This window comes from Motacilla alba, chromosome 2 (genome assembly GCF_015832195.1).
Source record: "Motacilla alba alba isolate MOTALB_02 chromosome 2, Motacilla_alba_V1.0_pri, whole genome shotgun sequence".
NCBI lineage: Eukaryota > Metazoa > Chordata > Aves > Passeriformes > Motacillidae > Motacilla > Motacilla alba.
In genome coordinates this window covers 135,728,972-135,746,907 of record NC_052017.1, presented here as the reverse complement: position 1 = coordinate 135,746,907, position 17,936 = coordinate 135,728,972, and the positions used below count along the sequence as shown (strand labels likewise).

The 17,936-nt window shown below is 35.3% G+C and overlaps 1 protein-coding gene across 6 annotated transcripts in view; it reads left to right on the top strand.

Annotated features, from left to right (window-relative positions):
* CSMD3 (CUB and Sushi multiple domains 3) overlaps positions 1 to 17,936 on the top strand; it is a 580,220-nt gene that overhangs the window by 280,852 nt on the left and 281,432 nt on the right. For all 6 annotated transcript variants that reach the window (XM_038122727.1, XM_038122755.1, XM_038122747.1 and 3 more), the window contains one exon: positions 2,322 to 2,434. In XM_038122727.1, the coding sequence (XP_037978655.1) occupies positions 2,322 to 2,434 (113 nt within the window). The remainder of the gene's footprint in view (positions 1 to 2,321; positions 2,435 to 17,936) is intronic.

The window sequence follows — 17,936 nt, the reverse complement described above, 5'->3', positions numbered from 1 at the left end:
TGTTATTACCAAGGGATAGAGAGGAAGAAGGAAAATAAATAGTGACTCCATACATCAGTCACAGCACTTTTTCAGGAGGTTTGGAAGTTGCTTTCAGCAGCTTGGTCTGACAATTGCTGCAGATGACTTTTTAATGCAATATCCATTTAGGCACTGGTTCCTGTAACATGCCTTTTGAAAATCCAGCATAAAAATAGTGAAATTCAATGTTTTAGTATGCTTGCTGTGTTGGGTGTGCATGTGTCTAATCTCATATTACAGGTTGTCTTCAGCAAATGGAGAGTGTCACAATCTTCTGAATGTCCTCAAACCCAGTCTTCAGTGAACTCTCAAAAGGGGAGAATATATGTCACTAGGACGTGGGAGGAGTAGTTCTGGAGTTGTAGAGGAAGAAGTCGAAAACACCCTGCTGAGTGTTGTAACTGTTAAGCTGTTTAATAGAAAGGCAGACATCATAATCACATACTTCCATTTCTACTGTTCTCAGTGTTCACTATTCCGGTCCTAAAAGGGAACATGTACTTCCAGGAGAGGAATCTAGTACTAAATCCAGGGTAGAGAAACCTACATAAACCCCCAGAAGGACAGAAAGAATAATTCTCCACTGCAGACTTTCATTATTTTCTTAAAAACCTTCCTTCATATAATAATGGTTTTCCTGGATCTTATTGCTCTGTGGTCCATTCCTAAATTTTTTACATGGACTTAAAAAAGGACTTAAAAGATAGATCAACAAGTGATTTTTGTGTTCTCTTGATTTATTATTTTTTTAATATAAATGTATTTTCAGTTTTTTTTTTTCTTCCTGTACTATTTAATTGGAAAGTGTTTCTTGTAAAAACTATGGATTAAAAAAAAGTATTTATAATTCATTTCAGAAAATGGAAATGCTGAACATTTTGATGGAGTTTTTTTTACAGAAATTATTCTGTCTGACACAACAGAGAGATTAATATTCTCAATGCCCTTAATATTCAAAATACAGACTGTCAGTCACCAGTGACAAATACAAAACTCTGTTAGCCATTACATCAGTGTGGTTTCTCAGAAACATCCTGTTAATCTACTAATTTGGCAAAGACTGAACTTACTGAAGACACTTTTCCTTAGTGCAGGAATGAGCAGTTAATATGTTATTTTGGCCAGGCATTTACTTGTTCAGTTCTGGCAAGAGTCTTTCTAGTAGCTCCATCTGTGAACACAGATGTGGGAAACAGACGTGGGTTTTTTTCCCGCAGCAGACTATTTAATACAGAAGGAAGCTAAAAAAGACCAGAGGGAAGAACTAAAATTAACTGTAAAATGCATTTAAAATAGTCCATTTAAAGTTTCAACTAGCTTTAAAGAATGGTTAGAACTTCAAAAAATGAACAGTTTTCACTGCTATGCGGTATTGTGCTTGTGATCTACTTTACAGGAATGAAAAATATCTGGAAACTTTTCAGCATTTCATTTCAGATAATAAACTATAATCAAATTTGAGACAAAATTTTGGGAAGAACATGCAATATAACATAAAACTGCAGCTTTCACAACATTTCCTTATTGCTATCACTTTGTTCATTCAGCAAATAGAATCAACATTTAGAATTGCACTGATTGCAAATTTTTGCAAACAATATTAAAATTTAAAAAAAAGGAAAGAAAATCATGTTTGCTTCTTCCTATTAATCAGCAACCTGTAACAGTAGAAGGTTTTAGAGTTGTGACATTTGTTAGTATTCTTAATGAAGTAATAGACAACAGCTGATTCTTTTTTGGCTGTTTTTCCTTTGTTGTAGAAGAGGGGATGAGAGGCGGTGAGAGAGTGCAGGGAACACATGAGCTTTCATAATAATGTTGCTACTTAAAAATAACAGCTTTCTTTTGAATTTGGAAGACATATATTCCAAAGTGGGCAGTTGCATACTGGAAAAATCAAAGAATCACTCTAATACCTCATTCTGGGCTTCTAATGCCATTGATATGCCTTCATGTACCTGAATAATGGACATTGGATTGTCAGATGAGGTTAAGGATTAGGGAAGTTGTATTTCTTTCTGGAGCGGCAACTGAAAGTGAGATTAAATATTTCAATACAACATAAGTAGTAGTTTCTTGTGTTTACAGACTACTATCAAATTTCCAGTCATTGGAAATGTGAGAGCTGTCTTGGCAGGCCAACTAGTAAATAACTAATTTAGTGTGAGCTGAATGCAATGAACTTAAAAGTAAATATTAAAAATAATGCTTGGCAGTTATTTAGATTTCTTGCAAAAAGAAAAAAAAAATCTCCTTACTTAATGCTTAATGGCTTTACAGAAATTTTCTTCTATCTATAGGTTAACGGGGAGCTTTGTACCAGACTTAATTGTGAGCATGAGCAATCAGATGTGGTTGCACCTTCAAACGGATGAAAGTGTGGGCTCAATTGGTTTCAAGGTTAACTACAAAGGTAATGACATCATTTGAAGCAAAATGTAATGGTGTACCAAAAATTAGGCCAATATTATGAAATGTTTTTCTTTCATATTAGTGAGTGGATGCATTCTATTTCTGGTTCTGTCAGTTTTAAAAAGAAGAAAAATATGAGCTGAATTGTTAAAAAAAAAAGTTCTCTTAAAGGTGTTGTGTTACATGAAACTGCATGCATTTTGTTTGATGTGTTGTTACAGCAATTGAGTTCTGACATATAACTTTACTCTTATTTTCTCTTATTTAACATTGGCAACTATTAAAATGAAATAATTCTGTGGTTATTTAAAGATGGATGAGTAAAAAAAAATGAATGCTTCCTACATTCTTTTGAAAAATAATGCCTATGATAACATAAAAAAACACTGTGAGTGAACAACTTGAATTACTGCTAAGTTTTGAGCCAGGACCAAGAAAAACCTAATAATGTTATTCTTTATGGTCTTAAAGTGCATAATGCGCTATATAAACAATCTGTTGCTATTTGATACCTCTGGAAGGATATACAGTTTTCTATAGAGCATGAACAGCAAAATAAAAAAAAAAGCTAAAGTATAACATATATATATATACATACACATGCATTTTTGTATTATTAAAGAATTAGTGGTGGTTTTTTTTTTTTTTATATTACTTTTAACATAGATGTATGTCTTTCTTACAAGAGCTTTATTAATTGCATGGTTGCTGTCTAGCACCAAAACCAGATAATAGAAAGTATGATTATTCATCAGAAAATGAGAGAGGAGAGACAAAAGTTAAACCAGTGACTGTGTCTATTGGAAGTGGAGCTTATGTTGCTGAGAATCGGCAGATGGAGTGAATGAACATATTGTGAATATACCTGCACAGTGTGACTTGCTGGGTTATTTTCTTTTTTGTCCATAACTTTCCTGTAGTGTAAAGTAAAGCTCCACAGTGGTGTGGTACAAGTGCACTTGTGCACTCTAGATATTCATATCTAGTGGCCTAAGATAGGAAGATCTTAGTACTTTGTTGCATGTTAATAATTAAGACCTAGGATTTCTACATTCGGGCTATTGAAAGGGGCAAACAAGTTTAAAAATTTTCTAATATGGCAAAACTAGAACCATATTTCAGTGGAAAAGGATGAGTTTTAGATCTGAACCCTAACTTGCAGAACTCAAGTTGTAAATTCTTTTATTTACATGATTCTTTCCTGATAAAATTAGTTTTACTTACAACAGTTTCGGTTTGCAGAAGGCAGAGGATTATTGTCTGTTCTTATATGCTACGTCTTCTTTTATTCATGAGTTACATTTATTCTTAGAAGCTGTCATTCTGCAAGAATAAAATAATTGAATATGAATAGGTAGAAGGGTACAGAAAGGGTGAACATTCACAACAGCATCTCCATATAATCAACTTTGTGATTGTATGCCTAGATATTGAATCTATTTGTCCCTTGCCCTACAATGGTAATTTATGTTAGTTCACTACATAGCATTTGAATGCAGCAAACACTCAATGAATATGTGCTCTGTGGTGGTAGTTGTGGGGGGGATTGCCTTTTTTCTTTCCTTTTGTTTTGGTTTGGGTTTATTTTGTGGGATTCCCCACCACCACCTCACTGCCAAGACAGAGTATGGGATAATTTTTTCATCTAAGCTGCCTTCATTTTGATCCCTGAGAGGATGTGTTTATTAGACACATCAGAAATTGGGCAATGGTCATAAAGTAAAATGGAAAGGGTGTCAAGGGCAAGTCATGTCTTAAGAGATTGCTATTTCTGTTGTTTTTAAATTTGTGTTAAGCCCTTTCTAGTAACCATGGTAGGCACTGAAAATAGATGCATAAATGGGTAGTATTTTGGTTTAGCAACTGTTCTGCAATTTAAGTTTTGAAATTTATGAATTGGAAGTTGAGAGAAAGTCTGGTGAGGTAAACTGAGTATTTGCATTAGAACAGTGCATTCGGGACTGTGACATAACACTGAATTATTTACTAGAATAAAGAAAAAATTGTAAAGAATTTTCCCTTTTCAGAGAATTTTTAGAAATACTTATGAGAATGATGATTTCTAGAAGTCAGGGTCAAAGGCAATTTCAGTTTAAGTTATTTCATGAATTCTTTAGAATGTATGCTTAACTTGCTTGTTCATCTCTTCACTAGATCAAATGTATTACTTTAACTTGACCTCTTCCACCTCAAAAATTTCACTATCCACCTAGACAGCTAGCTATGGCTGATAATGTATTTATTTTTACATGTATTTATTATGTGTTTAAGTCTTGTAAATTTCTGCTTACGTGACAGGTACAATTACCTGTATTAGCATTTTACATTAGATCCAGCAGTTTGGTTTTTGAACTGAATCTTCTCCTGATCATTCCCACTGCCCTTGTTTTAGTTTTCATCATGGAGCAATCTTGAAAGGCCCAAATTAGATTTATTTGAGGTAATTAATAAGATGCAACTGAATGGCATCAGGAATAGCATTGCTTTGGTGCTCCAGCTGCTAATGGGCATTTCTCAGGAACTTGTAAAGCTTTTTTCAAAGTAAAACCACTAAAACACAATGAAATGCATATAGATAATACAGGTATTTATTGTTTCACTGTACTGATCTGCTTATGCTGGAGTTAATTACTTGATATTGTACTTGATAACAGTACTTACTAACACTAAAATAATTTACTACTAAAAGGTTTTGATGATCTGCTGCTGTGCTTCTCAGACTCAACTAACTGGATGTAGTGGAGATATCCATGCCTCAGCGCATCAAAATTCATAAAGATGTTCTTAAATCTAAGTGACATTTGCATCTGATTCTGCCAGGCATTTTGAAGATTGTTCCAATTCCTACATGGAATATGAGGAACAAAAGATTATGGGATGTCATCATTCAGTGTCCTTTCCCCACTGTTTCCCAAAATTGTATACTTAGTTACAGTGCAAGATAGGAGGACACCTCCTTTCTGACTGGAATAGAACTGAATATGCCACATCATTTTTAGTGATAGAAATAGAAAAAATTTAAATACATCTGTATTTATCAGTTTTTAGCTGAGTAATGCTTTTAAGTTTATGTTATTACAAGAACTAACAGATGATCCTCTTTTATTTAGCTGTCATTTGAGAAAATCTAGAAAGATTTTGTGAAATTATGTTTACTTCTACATTGAGGGAGTACATGTGTACATGGAGCTATTTTATGGTTTTTAATAGCTGGATAACATAAATATTTAAATTATAAAATTAAATGTTTGTGAGACTATTTTAAAGTAAATAAATATTGTTGTTTTGAAATCTCTTTTCCAGTATTGCATAAAATAACACTACTTAAAAAGGTAGAATAATTAATATAGGGATTAGACAGAGCAGAAGTACAAGCACTGTCTCACTATAGATAATATTTTATCTGTTATCCACTGTAGTAGAAACTGTTTTGGGTCTGTTTCACACTTCAAATGTATGTGTAGCATTATTAAGAAAAAACATGGAATATTTACAAATTGTAATTGAAATATTTTCACATCATAATTTTTGGGATTATTTGAAAACCTTTCTTTAGAAATGAGATTTGACTTTGGTGGTTGTGCAGTTACCAAATAAAACAAATAAATAATGGATTCTTTGCAGACTTCCCATATCATTATGATGAAAAGAAACCACAAATTAATAGTTTTAAATGTTGGCATGTTTCATGAATGCTTAGGATGATTCAATATTTCAGGAAATGGTACCATATTGTCACAGTAGCACTTCTATTCTCAAAGCCATGGTGAAGACAAAAGAAATATTTAGCTAAACATTAGTAGGAGAGAAACAATCTCCAACATACTCAAACGCTGGAACTGAATGGTCTTCATCTATAATTGAGTATAAAACAGCTACACAAAATATGAGACAAACAAACTTATGGCAGAGCCTTCAAAGAAACCCATTTTTCTGAGATAAGATTTTGCAGATTTTGATTCACAAAAAACTTTTATAATCTAGCAATAGAATATTATATTTCCTGGAAAATTATATATGAGAATATAAAGTGTAATAGCTTTCATACACTCTTTTTTACTTTTGTAACTTTGGACATGTATGAAAGATTAAATACAAGATATTTCTTATACAGTCTTTCAACATACACTGTATGACAAAATTTTTTGGGATTAACAAATAGTGTAAATAGTCGTGTAAATTAGTTGGAAAAGATGCTGTAGGGAATGAAATCAGTAATGTAAACACAGTAAAATTGGCTTTATCAGCATCATGTGGGAAAGCTGAACTTCTGCTTAGGTCAGATATGAATCTTTTGAAACATACGAAACTAACCTCAGGAGAGTCTTGTTCTGTTAGGTCCTGATATCACACCCTCAGTTTCTGTGCTGTGGCCAAATCTGAGGGAAATTTTTCTCTTTTGGTGTATCTGTTTTATTTTTGTCTATCCTTTGAAAACTCTTAAATCAGTGGGTTCTCCTGATAATTCTGTCTTCTGTTAGGACAAAAACTGTTTACTCATACATCAGACATACTCCAATCTAATTGAATAAGAAAATAAAGTTGAAGAAGATTACATTGACTAAAGTGCAATGATAGGTTTAAGTAGAGGGCTATTTAAGATGCCAAGCTAAATAGCAGTGTAGGTAAAAAATGAATTTGGAGCAAAGTAGACTTGCTTGTTCAATTTTCCATAATGATCATTGAATGTTAGAATATGGGATTTACACTCTGATGTCCAGGATTTCAGAAGATTTCTTTTTGCTTAAAGCACAACATTCATTTTGCTTCAAGCACTATGGCTTGTTCCTGAGTTCTTGGGATGCTAGTGCAGCCTGGGGCAGCTGTCTGGAGTTTGTGATCCACATTTCATCCTATTTTCCTAGCAATAAGCACTGAGTTTCTGACACATCTGAGGTTTTTTGTCACAGATGGCAGAGATATTTTTCCATGACTAAGTGCCCAACAGTGATTGCTTTTCTATTGGTGACAAAATACTAAATTATCTGAATCCATTGTTAGTCCCTCATGTCTAGAAACATGAATTTCAAATGTATGAAATAAGAAACATTTACCATAACACAGACTTCAGGAAGGTCTCATTTTGACAAACTGTGAAAGTGGCTTATTTGTGAAACACGTGCCTTCATGTTCATTCTAACAAGAGAAAATATAGCTTTATTTCTTGCTCTTCTTATTACTGGCTAATTTAAAAAAAAAAAAAAACCAAAAAAACTAAACCTCAACGAGACTGTGGACAGTTTCATTATGTAGTTTTGGGTTTCACAAGACAGTTGATGTGTTTCTTTAGTTAAATACTATGTAATCCCCCTTTTGTGAGGATGGGGGACGTAAAGCTTTTCTGCTTTCTGCATATCAAAATCAAGAATTAAATCTACGACACATTTCTACTTTCTGAACTGTTCAATTTTATAAATTTCACTGTATATCCTCTTGTGGTATTTTCACTGTTCTGATGATTTCTGTTGCCTTTCTATCCACTCTTCTCTGTGTTTCTCATCATGTGCTTGTTCTCTTTGTGTGTTTTGTGGTGCATTAACTAGACAGGATTATATAAATTGTGTATTTAATTGGATTCTAGCCCCAGTTCTGTTCCTTGTGCATCCTAACTTCATTTTGCAGAAAGAATGACATGAAGAGATTCACACTAATGGTGAAAATGCATGCAAATTATTTTAATCCATGTAAGTTTCATGATTAGTTCAAATTATTAAATCCAAATACTGCTTTGTATTTTTAAAAAGTTAAACACTTATTTTTGGGCAGCACCACTTACCAACAGTTTACTAATACAGGAAAAATTTCTCTGTACTGATTCCATGTCTGCTGAAAGTTGTTGCAAGTTCTGTAATTCAAGATCATTTCTATTTCAGATATTTCCTGAACATATTGAGCAAAAGGGCATCCATTTCAGAAACTTGTAGCAGTTCCCCTTGTCAACTTAATGCCAAGATAGTAGTTGGTTGTGTATTTTGCTCTTGTGTTCTTCCTGTTTTGTTGGCCACAATTCACCACTGACTTTTTCTGACTTTTTCAGTCAGCATTATCCAAATACGTTAACAATCTTTTTATCTACTTTTAAAAAAATGCATTCAACATAAAATTTCCCGTTTGCAATCCCTAGATTATGAGAATATGAGAACAGTCATAGAGAGGCATAATAAAAATTAATTTACCTGGGTACAACATAAGGAAAAAAGAGCAAGAAATTATATAGTGATACTTCTACAAAATGTTTTCTTGCTCCCTAACAGTTTATGTCATAGACACTTCCAAAATACAGTATATTTAGATTAAGTAAAAATTGATGGACTTTTTCATACATGATTTCGTCTGTTTTTCCTCTCAAGCTCACATATAATTTTAATGTTCTAAATATTTTATGGCAGGGACATTTCAGTGTAGAAGTATTTCCTTCTGTTCACTGTAGCTCTGCTATCTTTATCTGATGCGGTTTCATTTTTTTTTCCTAAAAATACAATGTATTTAATCTTCCATTTTACTGCTTACTCAGTTTTGCAGGACCTTTATTTCTTCACAGTTAACTGTCTTCATTACTGTTTTGTGTAAACTATCATCAGCAAGCTTTGTCACTTCACTGCTTGCCTTGTTTTCCATCTTCTAATATATTGTCAGACAATAACTTTAACTACCCTGACATCTGCTGGACAAGCGACACGGCAGACCAGAAACAATCCAGGAGGATCCTGGAAAGCACTGATGGCAGCTTTCTGACACAGGTACTGGAGGACCCCAAAAGGAATGGCGTACTCCTCAACCTCTTTCTAATGAATTGGGAAGGCCTTTTTGGTGATATGAAGGTTGAGAGCAGCCTTGGCTTTTGAGATTGTGATTGTGAAGTTCAATATTGGGTGAGGAGCAAGCAGGGCAGCAAGTAAAATTACAGCCGTTGATTTTGGGAGAGATTACTTCAGTCTTTTTGGGGATGCTCCTTGAAGAATCCCATAGAAAAAGGCACCACAGGGAAATGGGGTCCAAGAGAGTTGGTTGATATCCAAGGATCACTTCCAACCCTGCACAAGAACGATGCATCCTAACAAGTAAGAAATCAAACAGAGGGGACAAGAGGTGTGTGAGTAGATAAAGAACTCCTGTCATTACTCAAACATAAACAGGAAATACACAGATAAAAGCAGGAATGGAAATGGCTTCTTGGAATGAATATAGAGAGATTGTCAGAATAAGTAGAAATGAGACCAGGAAGGCCAAGGCCCATCTGGAATTAAATCTGGCCAAGGATGTCGAGGACAACAAGAAGGCCTTCTTAAAATACATCAAAAGAATTAAGACAAAACGATAATGTGGGGACATTAGTAAATTATGGGGGACTCTGGTAACAGGGGACACCGAGAAGGCAGAGTTATCAAATGCCTTCTTTGCATCAATCTTCACTGACATGATCAGCCCTCAGGGCTCTCTGACACAGACCAGGGTAAATGAGTCTTGGAAAGAAGACTTTTCCTTGGTGAAGGAGGATTGGCTTAGATAACACCAAAGCAAACTTGACTTCCACAAGCCCGTGAGCTCTGGCAGGATGTGTCCATGAGAGAGCTTCTGGACACCGTAGCAAGGTCACTCACAGTCATCTCTGCAAGGTCATGGCAATCAGGAGAGGCGCCTGGGGACTGGAAAAAAGCAAATCCCACCCTGGTCTTCAAAAAGGGCAAGAAGAAGGACACAGGGAATATTGGCCAGTGAGCCTCACTTCAATCCCTGGATGGAGCACATAATTCTGGTGATGGAGCACATAATTCTGAAATCTATCTGTATCCATATGGATTACAAGAAGTATTAGATTAGAAGCATTCAACATAGATTCACTAAAGGTAAATCAGACTTGACCAAACAGGTTGCCTTCTACAGTGAAACAACTACCTGGATCAATGAGGGGAGAGCCTTGGCTTCAACAAGGCTTTTGATGCTGTCTGTCACAAAATCCTGATAGACAAAATCAGGAACTGTTGAGTGGATGAGTGAGCAGTGAGGTGGATTGAGAACTGGTTGAATGGCAGATCCCAGAGGGTCATAATCAGTGACAACCTAGTTGAAGGTTTTTCTCTAATGGTGTCCTCCCAGGTTCCATACTGGGCCCAATATCATTTAGCTTATTCATCAGTGACTTGGATGAAGGGGCAGATTCCTCCTTGGCAAGTTCATTGATGACACAAAGCTGGAAGGAGCGGCCAACACCCCAGAGAGCTGTCCAGGCCTTCAGAAGAACCTTAAGAGGCTGGAGAGATGGGCAGAGAAGAGTTGAAATTCAACATAGGCAAGTGAAGGGTCCTGTACATGGGGAAAAATAACTCCATGGACCAGTACAGGCTGGGGGCTGACCTGCTGGGAAGCAGCTCTGTGGAGAAGAAGCTGGGAGTCCTTGTGGAAAACAAAGTGACCAGGAGCCCAGCAGTGTGCCTGTGTGGCCAAGAAGGCCAATGATGTTCTGGAGTGCATTAGGAAGACCATTGCCACCAGATCAGCGGAGGTGATCCTGCCCCTTTACCCAGCCCTAGTGAGGCACATCTGGAGTGTTTTGTCAGTTCTGGAATCCTCAGCAAAAAAGAGACATGGAGCTTCCGGAGCGAATCCAGTGGAGGGCAAAATAGGTTATTAAGGGCCTGGAGCATCTCTCTTATGAGGAAAGACTGAGGGAGCTGGGCTTCAATCTTGAGAAAAGCTCTTGGAGAGGGGATCTCATCAATATTTATAAGTATTTGAAGGGAGGGTGTCAGAGAATGGATCCAGGCTCTACTCGATGGTGCCAAGCAATAGGACAAGAGGCAATGAGCAAGAACTGGTATACAGGAACTTCCACCTGAACATGAGGAAGAACTTTAAAGTGCAGTTACCATGCACTGGAATCTCCGTCACTGGAAATATTCAAAAGCTGGAAATATTCAATATCTGGACATTCTCCTGGGTGTTGTGCTCTGGGATGACCCTGCTTGAGCAGGGAGGTTGGACCAGATGACTCACTGCGCTCGTTCCAGCCTTACCCATTCTGTGATTCTGTGAAATATTTTAGATACAGAAGTCCATTAGTGACTTCTCTCTGGCAGAACTGACCACTTACTTTTACCATCAACTAACTATATTTTAGGCTAACATGCAGAAAAAAAGCCTGTCATTTTATGAAAGAGTTCCTAATCTCTGTAAGAACCTTCCATTTGCGCTTCCTCAAATGCCCTTTTAGAACTGCAAATAGTATACCTAAACTGAAATTCACTCATCTCTATGCCAGCTAATCTTTCTGGAAAGCATCAGTGGATTTATAATGCAGGACTTTGCTTTAAAAAAACCGTGGTGGTTTGTAGACATCATTTTTATCCACGCGTCAGCTGAATTTAAGCTTAGTTATAATTTCTACAGTCTTGTTACATCTCAGGTTTGCATCTTTGTACTTTTCAGATGTCCTTTGGAACTCTTTCTGAAAATAGAAACTATATTTGCATCCCTGTCCTACACTACTAAAATCATCTTAAGAAATTGGACGTTTCTTAAGCTTTTCAACCTGCACTTTGAATCACAACCCAAGTTCTTCTCATATAATCATGGGTACAGAAAAATTACTTTATACTATTGCCTTATGGCAGCTAGGCAAATTGGAAGCTTTTGTTCTTCTTTCTGATGGAGTAAATATGTTATTTGGTTACTAGTTGGTAGTTGTTGGGGGTTATGAGAGGGCTGTTTGCAAATGATCATGTGTTGTTCCCTGGAAAATAAGTTCTTCCAAAACGTTGATGTGTACCTTGAGGTTTTGTGATGTGTTTTTGGTTGTTTTGTTTTCTTTTCTTTTCTTTGGGGTTTTTGTTTGTTTGGGTTTTGTGGTTTGTTTGTTTGTTTTTTATAATTGTTATTGGTTTTGCTTGTTTTGTTGTTGTTATTGGGATATTAGCTTTTAATTACTAATTTCTTCCAACTGTTTTTTTAACATTTCAATCTTCAATAGTTCATCTTCATTATTAGCAAAGTTCATATTTGTTGTATGGCTGAAACAAGGAATTTTCTATCTTTATCAGGATATATGTTTTGCATTTGGGTTTGAATAAAAAGACTACTGCTGCTCCACTAGCTGTTTTCTACCCTTAATCAAGAGACTGTGTGCAATTTTTTTGTGTTCATGTGTATTTAAACACACACAAATGTACTTTCAATCCAACAAATAGTCAAATGTTACCATGTAATTTGTAATTTTTAAATATTCAAAATTATACACTTACTTCATAAAATTTATAGGGACAAATATAAATCAATGTTGCATCAGATGGGATCTTTCATAAAATCTTAAGTGATATTTCTGAGATCTTAAAAGGCTATGCAGGTTACAATACAAAGAAGGTCTTAAAAATATAATGTAGTAGATGGTTAAAAAATTACAGCATTTTATGCAGCCACTGGAATTTAGCTTCTCAATAAATTTTTACCAGTATTTCTTGTAACTCTGTAATCTTCCAAAGCAAATATATTTGTCTCAGGTAATTTAAAACTAACAATAAGCTGTGTTTTTAAAAGTTGTTACATCAGAATGCGTTTTCATGTAGGGTTTTTTGGATGTCTTTTAAAATAATTTCTGGAAGGTGTATCTTTTTGGTATTGAGAAACTTTCATTTTTCTTTGAACTTTCCCAGATTGATGAAAATAGGTCTTCAGTCTAAAAGCAAGTTCTTAGAAAATGAAATTGCATGCTTTTTCTCCATTTCACCTTTCCATGTCCCAAAATATTTATTTACTGGTGCTTTTTGCATATAAGTTTCTTTTTGAATGCTGAGTTTTAAATCTGATTTGGCTATTGGGCTAGATCATCTCTGGTTGGACTGGCCATCTTCAGAGGTCTCTTCCTATCCTAAGTATACTGATTCTCCATGTTAGTGCTGTTTAATATTATACTTTCCAAGTTGATTCAAAAATGACATTATTTGGCTTCAAAAAGTCAATTTAATATTCATAATTGTACTTAATTGTTCAGCTAAAAGGAAGGTGGCATATGACTTATGATCCTTTTTGACAATTCCCCTCTTGTCAGTGGAGAACTGGTCAGACAAGTTTTTATTTGAAGGTGACTCCCCCGACTTTTTAATTTTGTTCAATAAAATTGTAGGTCATTCTTTCTGCTTTACAATATTTAATTAAAAGCATTTAGCAATCCAACCTTTTGTGATAGTGTTATCCATAAAGAATTGGAAGGATTTTCACTGCTCTGACCTTAGTCTGTTGGGCAATATGAATACATTACACGTGGAAAGGTCATCTTTTGCTATGTCCCTAAGTATTAGCTACTGCTTAAACCAGGACACTGGGCTAATTTGTTCTCTGCAGTATTTCAGTGTGTATTTAACTGAAAGTGGTTTCATTGTCTTCTGCATTAAGCATATAGGAGAGAGTAACTGGTTATCTTTGATTTGGGAGTAAAAATATATATCCAAAACAGCTCAAGTTAGAATTTTGTTACAAGCATTTTTGAGCTTTATCTCTATAACTGAAAGCAAAAACAAATACGCAAATAACAAAGCAATTCATGTTTTTCAAAGATTCTCCTGGGTAAAGGGTAGAATTTAAAAGCCTAACATGATAGAATAGCAGTTAGGGTATCTTGAGCTCTAAAAAGTGGCAGGAATATGAAAAATGGAGTCGTTGTCCATACTTAATACCTTTCTTATCTCTGAGTGAATCTACCTCCTTATTTGCAGTACTTGTTTTTTGTGTTCTCCACCAACTGGCCGTGGTTCCTGACTTCAAACCTCATTTTCTCCACACATTCTACAACACTGAGAATTTGCCATGCCTGATTAGTTCATGCTTTTTACTACACTTGCATTTGAGTTGATGGAGGCTCCCCTCCTGGTTGTACTGAACAATTTCCTCGCAGTGATGAAGGTCTGTGTGTGGCAGTCTCGGGGGATGTCAGCTTTCAAAACACTAAGATGCATTTCCTGCTACATCAGCCTGTGAAAGGGTGACAGAAGTAAGATTTCCATCTGTTTATCTACTGAAGTAACATCATGGCATAGTAGTTGCTTAATTTCTTCATCTGTTGGCACTGCATGGAACAGAGGGCTGAAAATGCATCTTTCTTGGGTGAAGTAGTTGTTTTGTTTTGTATATTTCAGTATGCCAGGTAAATGCAAGCAGTTCAGCACTATATTTAGAATACAGTCAGAACTTAAAGTGTATGCATGTATAAATTGTTCTTTCAATTTTTTTCCAGATGAAACACTCAAAAGAATAAGCAGAACTGATTGAGATGTTACACTTTACTAACTTGGACTTCTGGGTTTTCCATATTGCCAAGCATATGCCATGAGAATATTATTTTTTCCCTTCTTTTTTCCTCCAAGTCAATAATTAATTTCTGTGAGTGCTATTATGCTAGAAAACAACTACATCAGCAGGCCTTTTCATCATATATTTTCATAGTCTGAGAAATTTCTATTAATTACTTATACTGTATTAGAGTGTATCTTGCATTTATTGCTGGCATTTATTTCCGTTTGCTGTTGGTTGGTATTTTCTGTAACATATTTCGAGAGAAAATGCCTAAAAGCTATAATGCTTTAATGCTATAATGATTTGCCTGTTTATATTTGACTATTGCAGTTAACCCCAGCAGGCATCTAAATCCCACATGCTTGCACCCCTTGCAGCAGGATGAGGGACACAATCCAAAAGGAAAAAGTGAGAAAACTCATGGTCTGAGACAGAGTTCAATAAGTAAATCAAAAGATGCACACGCAAGCAATACTAAGCAAGGCACTCATTTTCCTTTTCCTGCTGTCAGGCAGATGTTTAGCAACGTTATTCATAATTGTTACCTGGGAATGCAAGCTCTGTATCTCTGAAGGTCCCCGTCTCCCTCCTTCTCCCAGCTCTTATTGCTGAGCGTGACATCAAATGGCATGGCCCCCACTTGGGTCAGTTGGGATCAGCTGTCCTGTCTGTGACCCCTCCTGTCTGTGCTACCACAATCTCCTCACTGTTAGGGTGGTGAGGAGCACCCAAGGCCTAGATTCTGTGCAAGCACTGATCAGTAGGTAAAACATCAGTGTCTCATCAATGCTATTTTCATTGCAAATCCAAAACAGTACCATGAGATTCTGGGAAGAAAACTGCCCCTTACCCCAGGCAAAACTATTACACCAGCTTACTACGATGCTTTCTTCCAAAGATGGTGCACAGATAGTGCACTAATCATTAAATTACTTTGAAATTAAATTCATTTATTATTTTTCTGAACTGATGAGCCTGTACTTTCACAGTAATTGGTGTCATTGCCAAACTTTTACTAAGGTTTCATCATATTTTTTGGTGCTGAAGCAACAATTTACTAAAATCTGGTTTCTTTGCCATGGGGGACATTATGTGAATTTCTTCTTGATTTTTTTTTTTTTTTTAATTTTTAGTTTTTTTAAATTGAGAATTATATGAAAGACTATACAAAGAGAGTTTTAACTTAAAAGAAGCCTTATTTATGCTGATAATTCATATTGGTTTTCTAAAATATATGCTGAATATCTCCTTTCATCATTATATTTAATGTAGGAAATGAAATAGAAATCCATAATATTTTTTTTTTGTTCCCCCTTTTTTAGCCCTGTGTGATGTATTTCTCTGTGTAAAGTATTTCATGACATATGAAAAATGCTGGAATAACACATTGTTGATCCCCATGGTGCAAATCTGTTATTAAAGTGAGATGTATTGTATGAATTTGCATTCCTTAAAACTAAGGCAAAAATCCAATCTCAAATCTCAAGAGGATTTTTTTTCTATGTTGTCACATCAAAAAATAGACAATCATCTTTATACTTTAATTCTAAATCCAGGCTTTTAAATCTTTTACTGTAATAAAAGGAAGAGGGTGGCATCTCCCTTTGCCTTTAGCTTTAGCTTTTTGTTGTTTTTTATTTAACCACTAGCAGCATGTGCAAAATGCTGCAAGATTCAATTTTATCAGAAAACAAAATACTGCACTGACTAGCTAGTTCTCCAAGGGGGTGCTAAGGTGTCCAAACACTGAGTCTTTACCTTCTCTATCAACAGCTCAACATACATTTTTTGTTGTTGTAGTCATTATTATTACAATAATAATGTTGCCATTATTACATTTCTGTGTTTTATTATCTGTCCAGGTCTTTTATCATTTGCAATTAATGGCTTCTCCAGATACTGAGGAAAAGTTCTTCCATTTACACAAAAAGGTCTATTTGTCAGGGCCACTCTGCTCTCTCCTTCAATCTCCCCTTTTCTCCCACTTCTTCTGTTTCCCTCTCTTTCCATCTCATTCTTCTCCCCTTTTCTTTTCCTTTTTTCCTCTCCCCTTCCTCTAGGCTGAAATATTTTGCCTATGGAAAGTCTTGCATATCATGTAAAAAGTGATCTGCTAAGCTAAAGTAACACAAGATGAGAGTAGCTGATCAGAAATTCCTTGTAACTTCATGAATATTCATGAAGTCTGATCTCATGAACACCTGAGAAAGTGAGCTGCAGAGAAACCCTAGGAAGATCCAAGATGATATGCCTCGGAAAATGTTGCGATTTTCCAGACAACATGCTGTGGATTTTAGTGCTTCTGATGCAGTCTTTGGTCCCATTCACTCTAAAAATGTAGTGAATATTCAGAATTAATTTTATTTTCTGGAATCTCTAAGTTAAAATGAAAGAAAAAGAAATGGGAGGGTAAAAAACTTTTTTCCTATGCTCTCCATGATACCTTCCTTCTATTACTCTATTTTTAACTTTAGGTATCACAAACGCCAGGTTCAATAGATCTGTCAACATTTATATACTATGCAATTCTGGAAATAATCTGAGAAACAAATATTCTTTGCTTTTTTTAAGCAGGAAAAAAATGAGGGTTTTGAAATATAAACTTGCACTTTTTCTTGTGTCATTCTTCTAAAAATTATTTTCAGCTTTTTCTTGTTTTAAATTACTTATCATTTTATATCAATCCAGTGTCCCTTGGAAACAATTTTCTGTGGTTTAGTTTTGTCATGTTGAGAACTACCAGAAAGGGTAGTTCTCCAGAAAAATGCCTGTTCCTTTATGGTTTGTACAATCAGAGTTATATATTTGTTCTTTACTGTGGGAGAAAAGAAAAAATTAGACTCCCTCAAGTGGGAACAGATTTTAAAGAAAAACAAAAAACAACAAAACACTGCACACAGACTTTTTGCAGTTGAATAATCCAATATGTATGTGCAATTTCAATTATCTTACCTAGGTGAAAGTACAACTGCATTGTGAAAGTAAAACTGAACACGTTAATTCTATGGTGAAAACTTTAATACTGCTGATTAACAGGTGATGGAGACAGCTAATGAAAAAAGACCACAGCTGACTTCTCAGCTAAACTGAGTTTTGGGATGCTGTTTTGAACTACTTATAACTGGGGCTTAGGAGAACAGCACTTGAAAATACAATGTCTTGGAAATTTGAAACAGTTTCAAGAAACTTTGGTGATACAGAAAGGCATTTAAGGTCTCTGT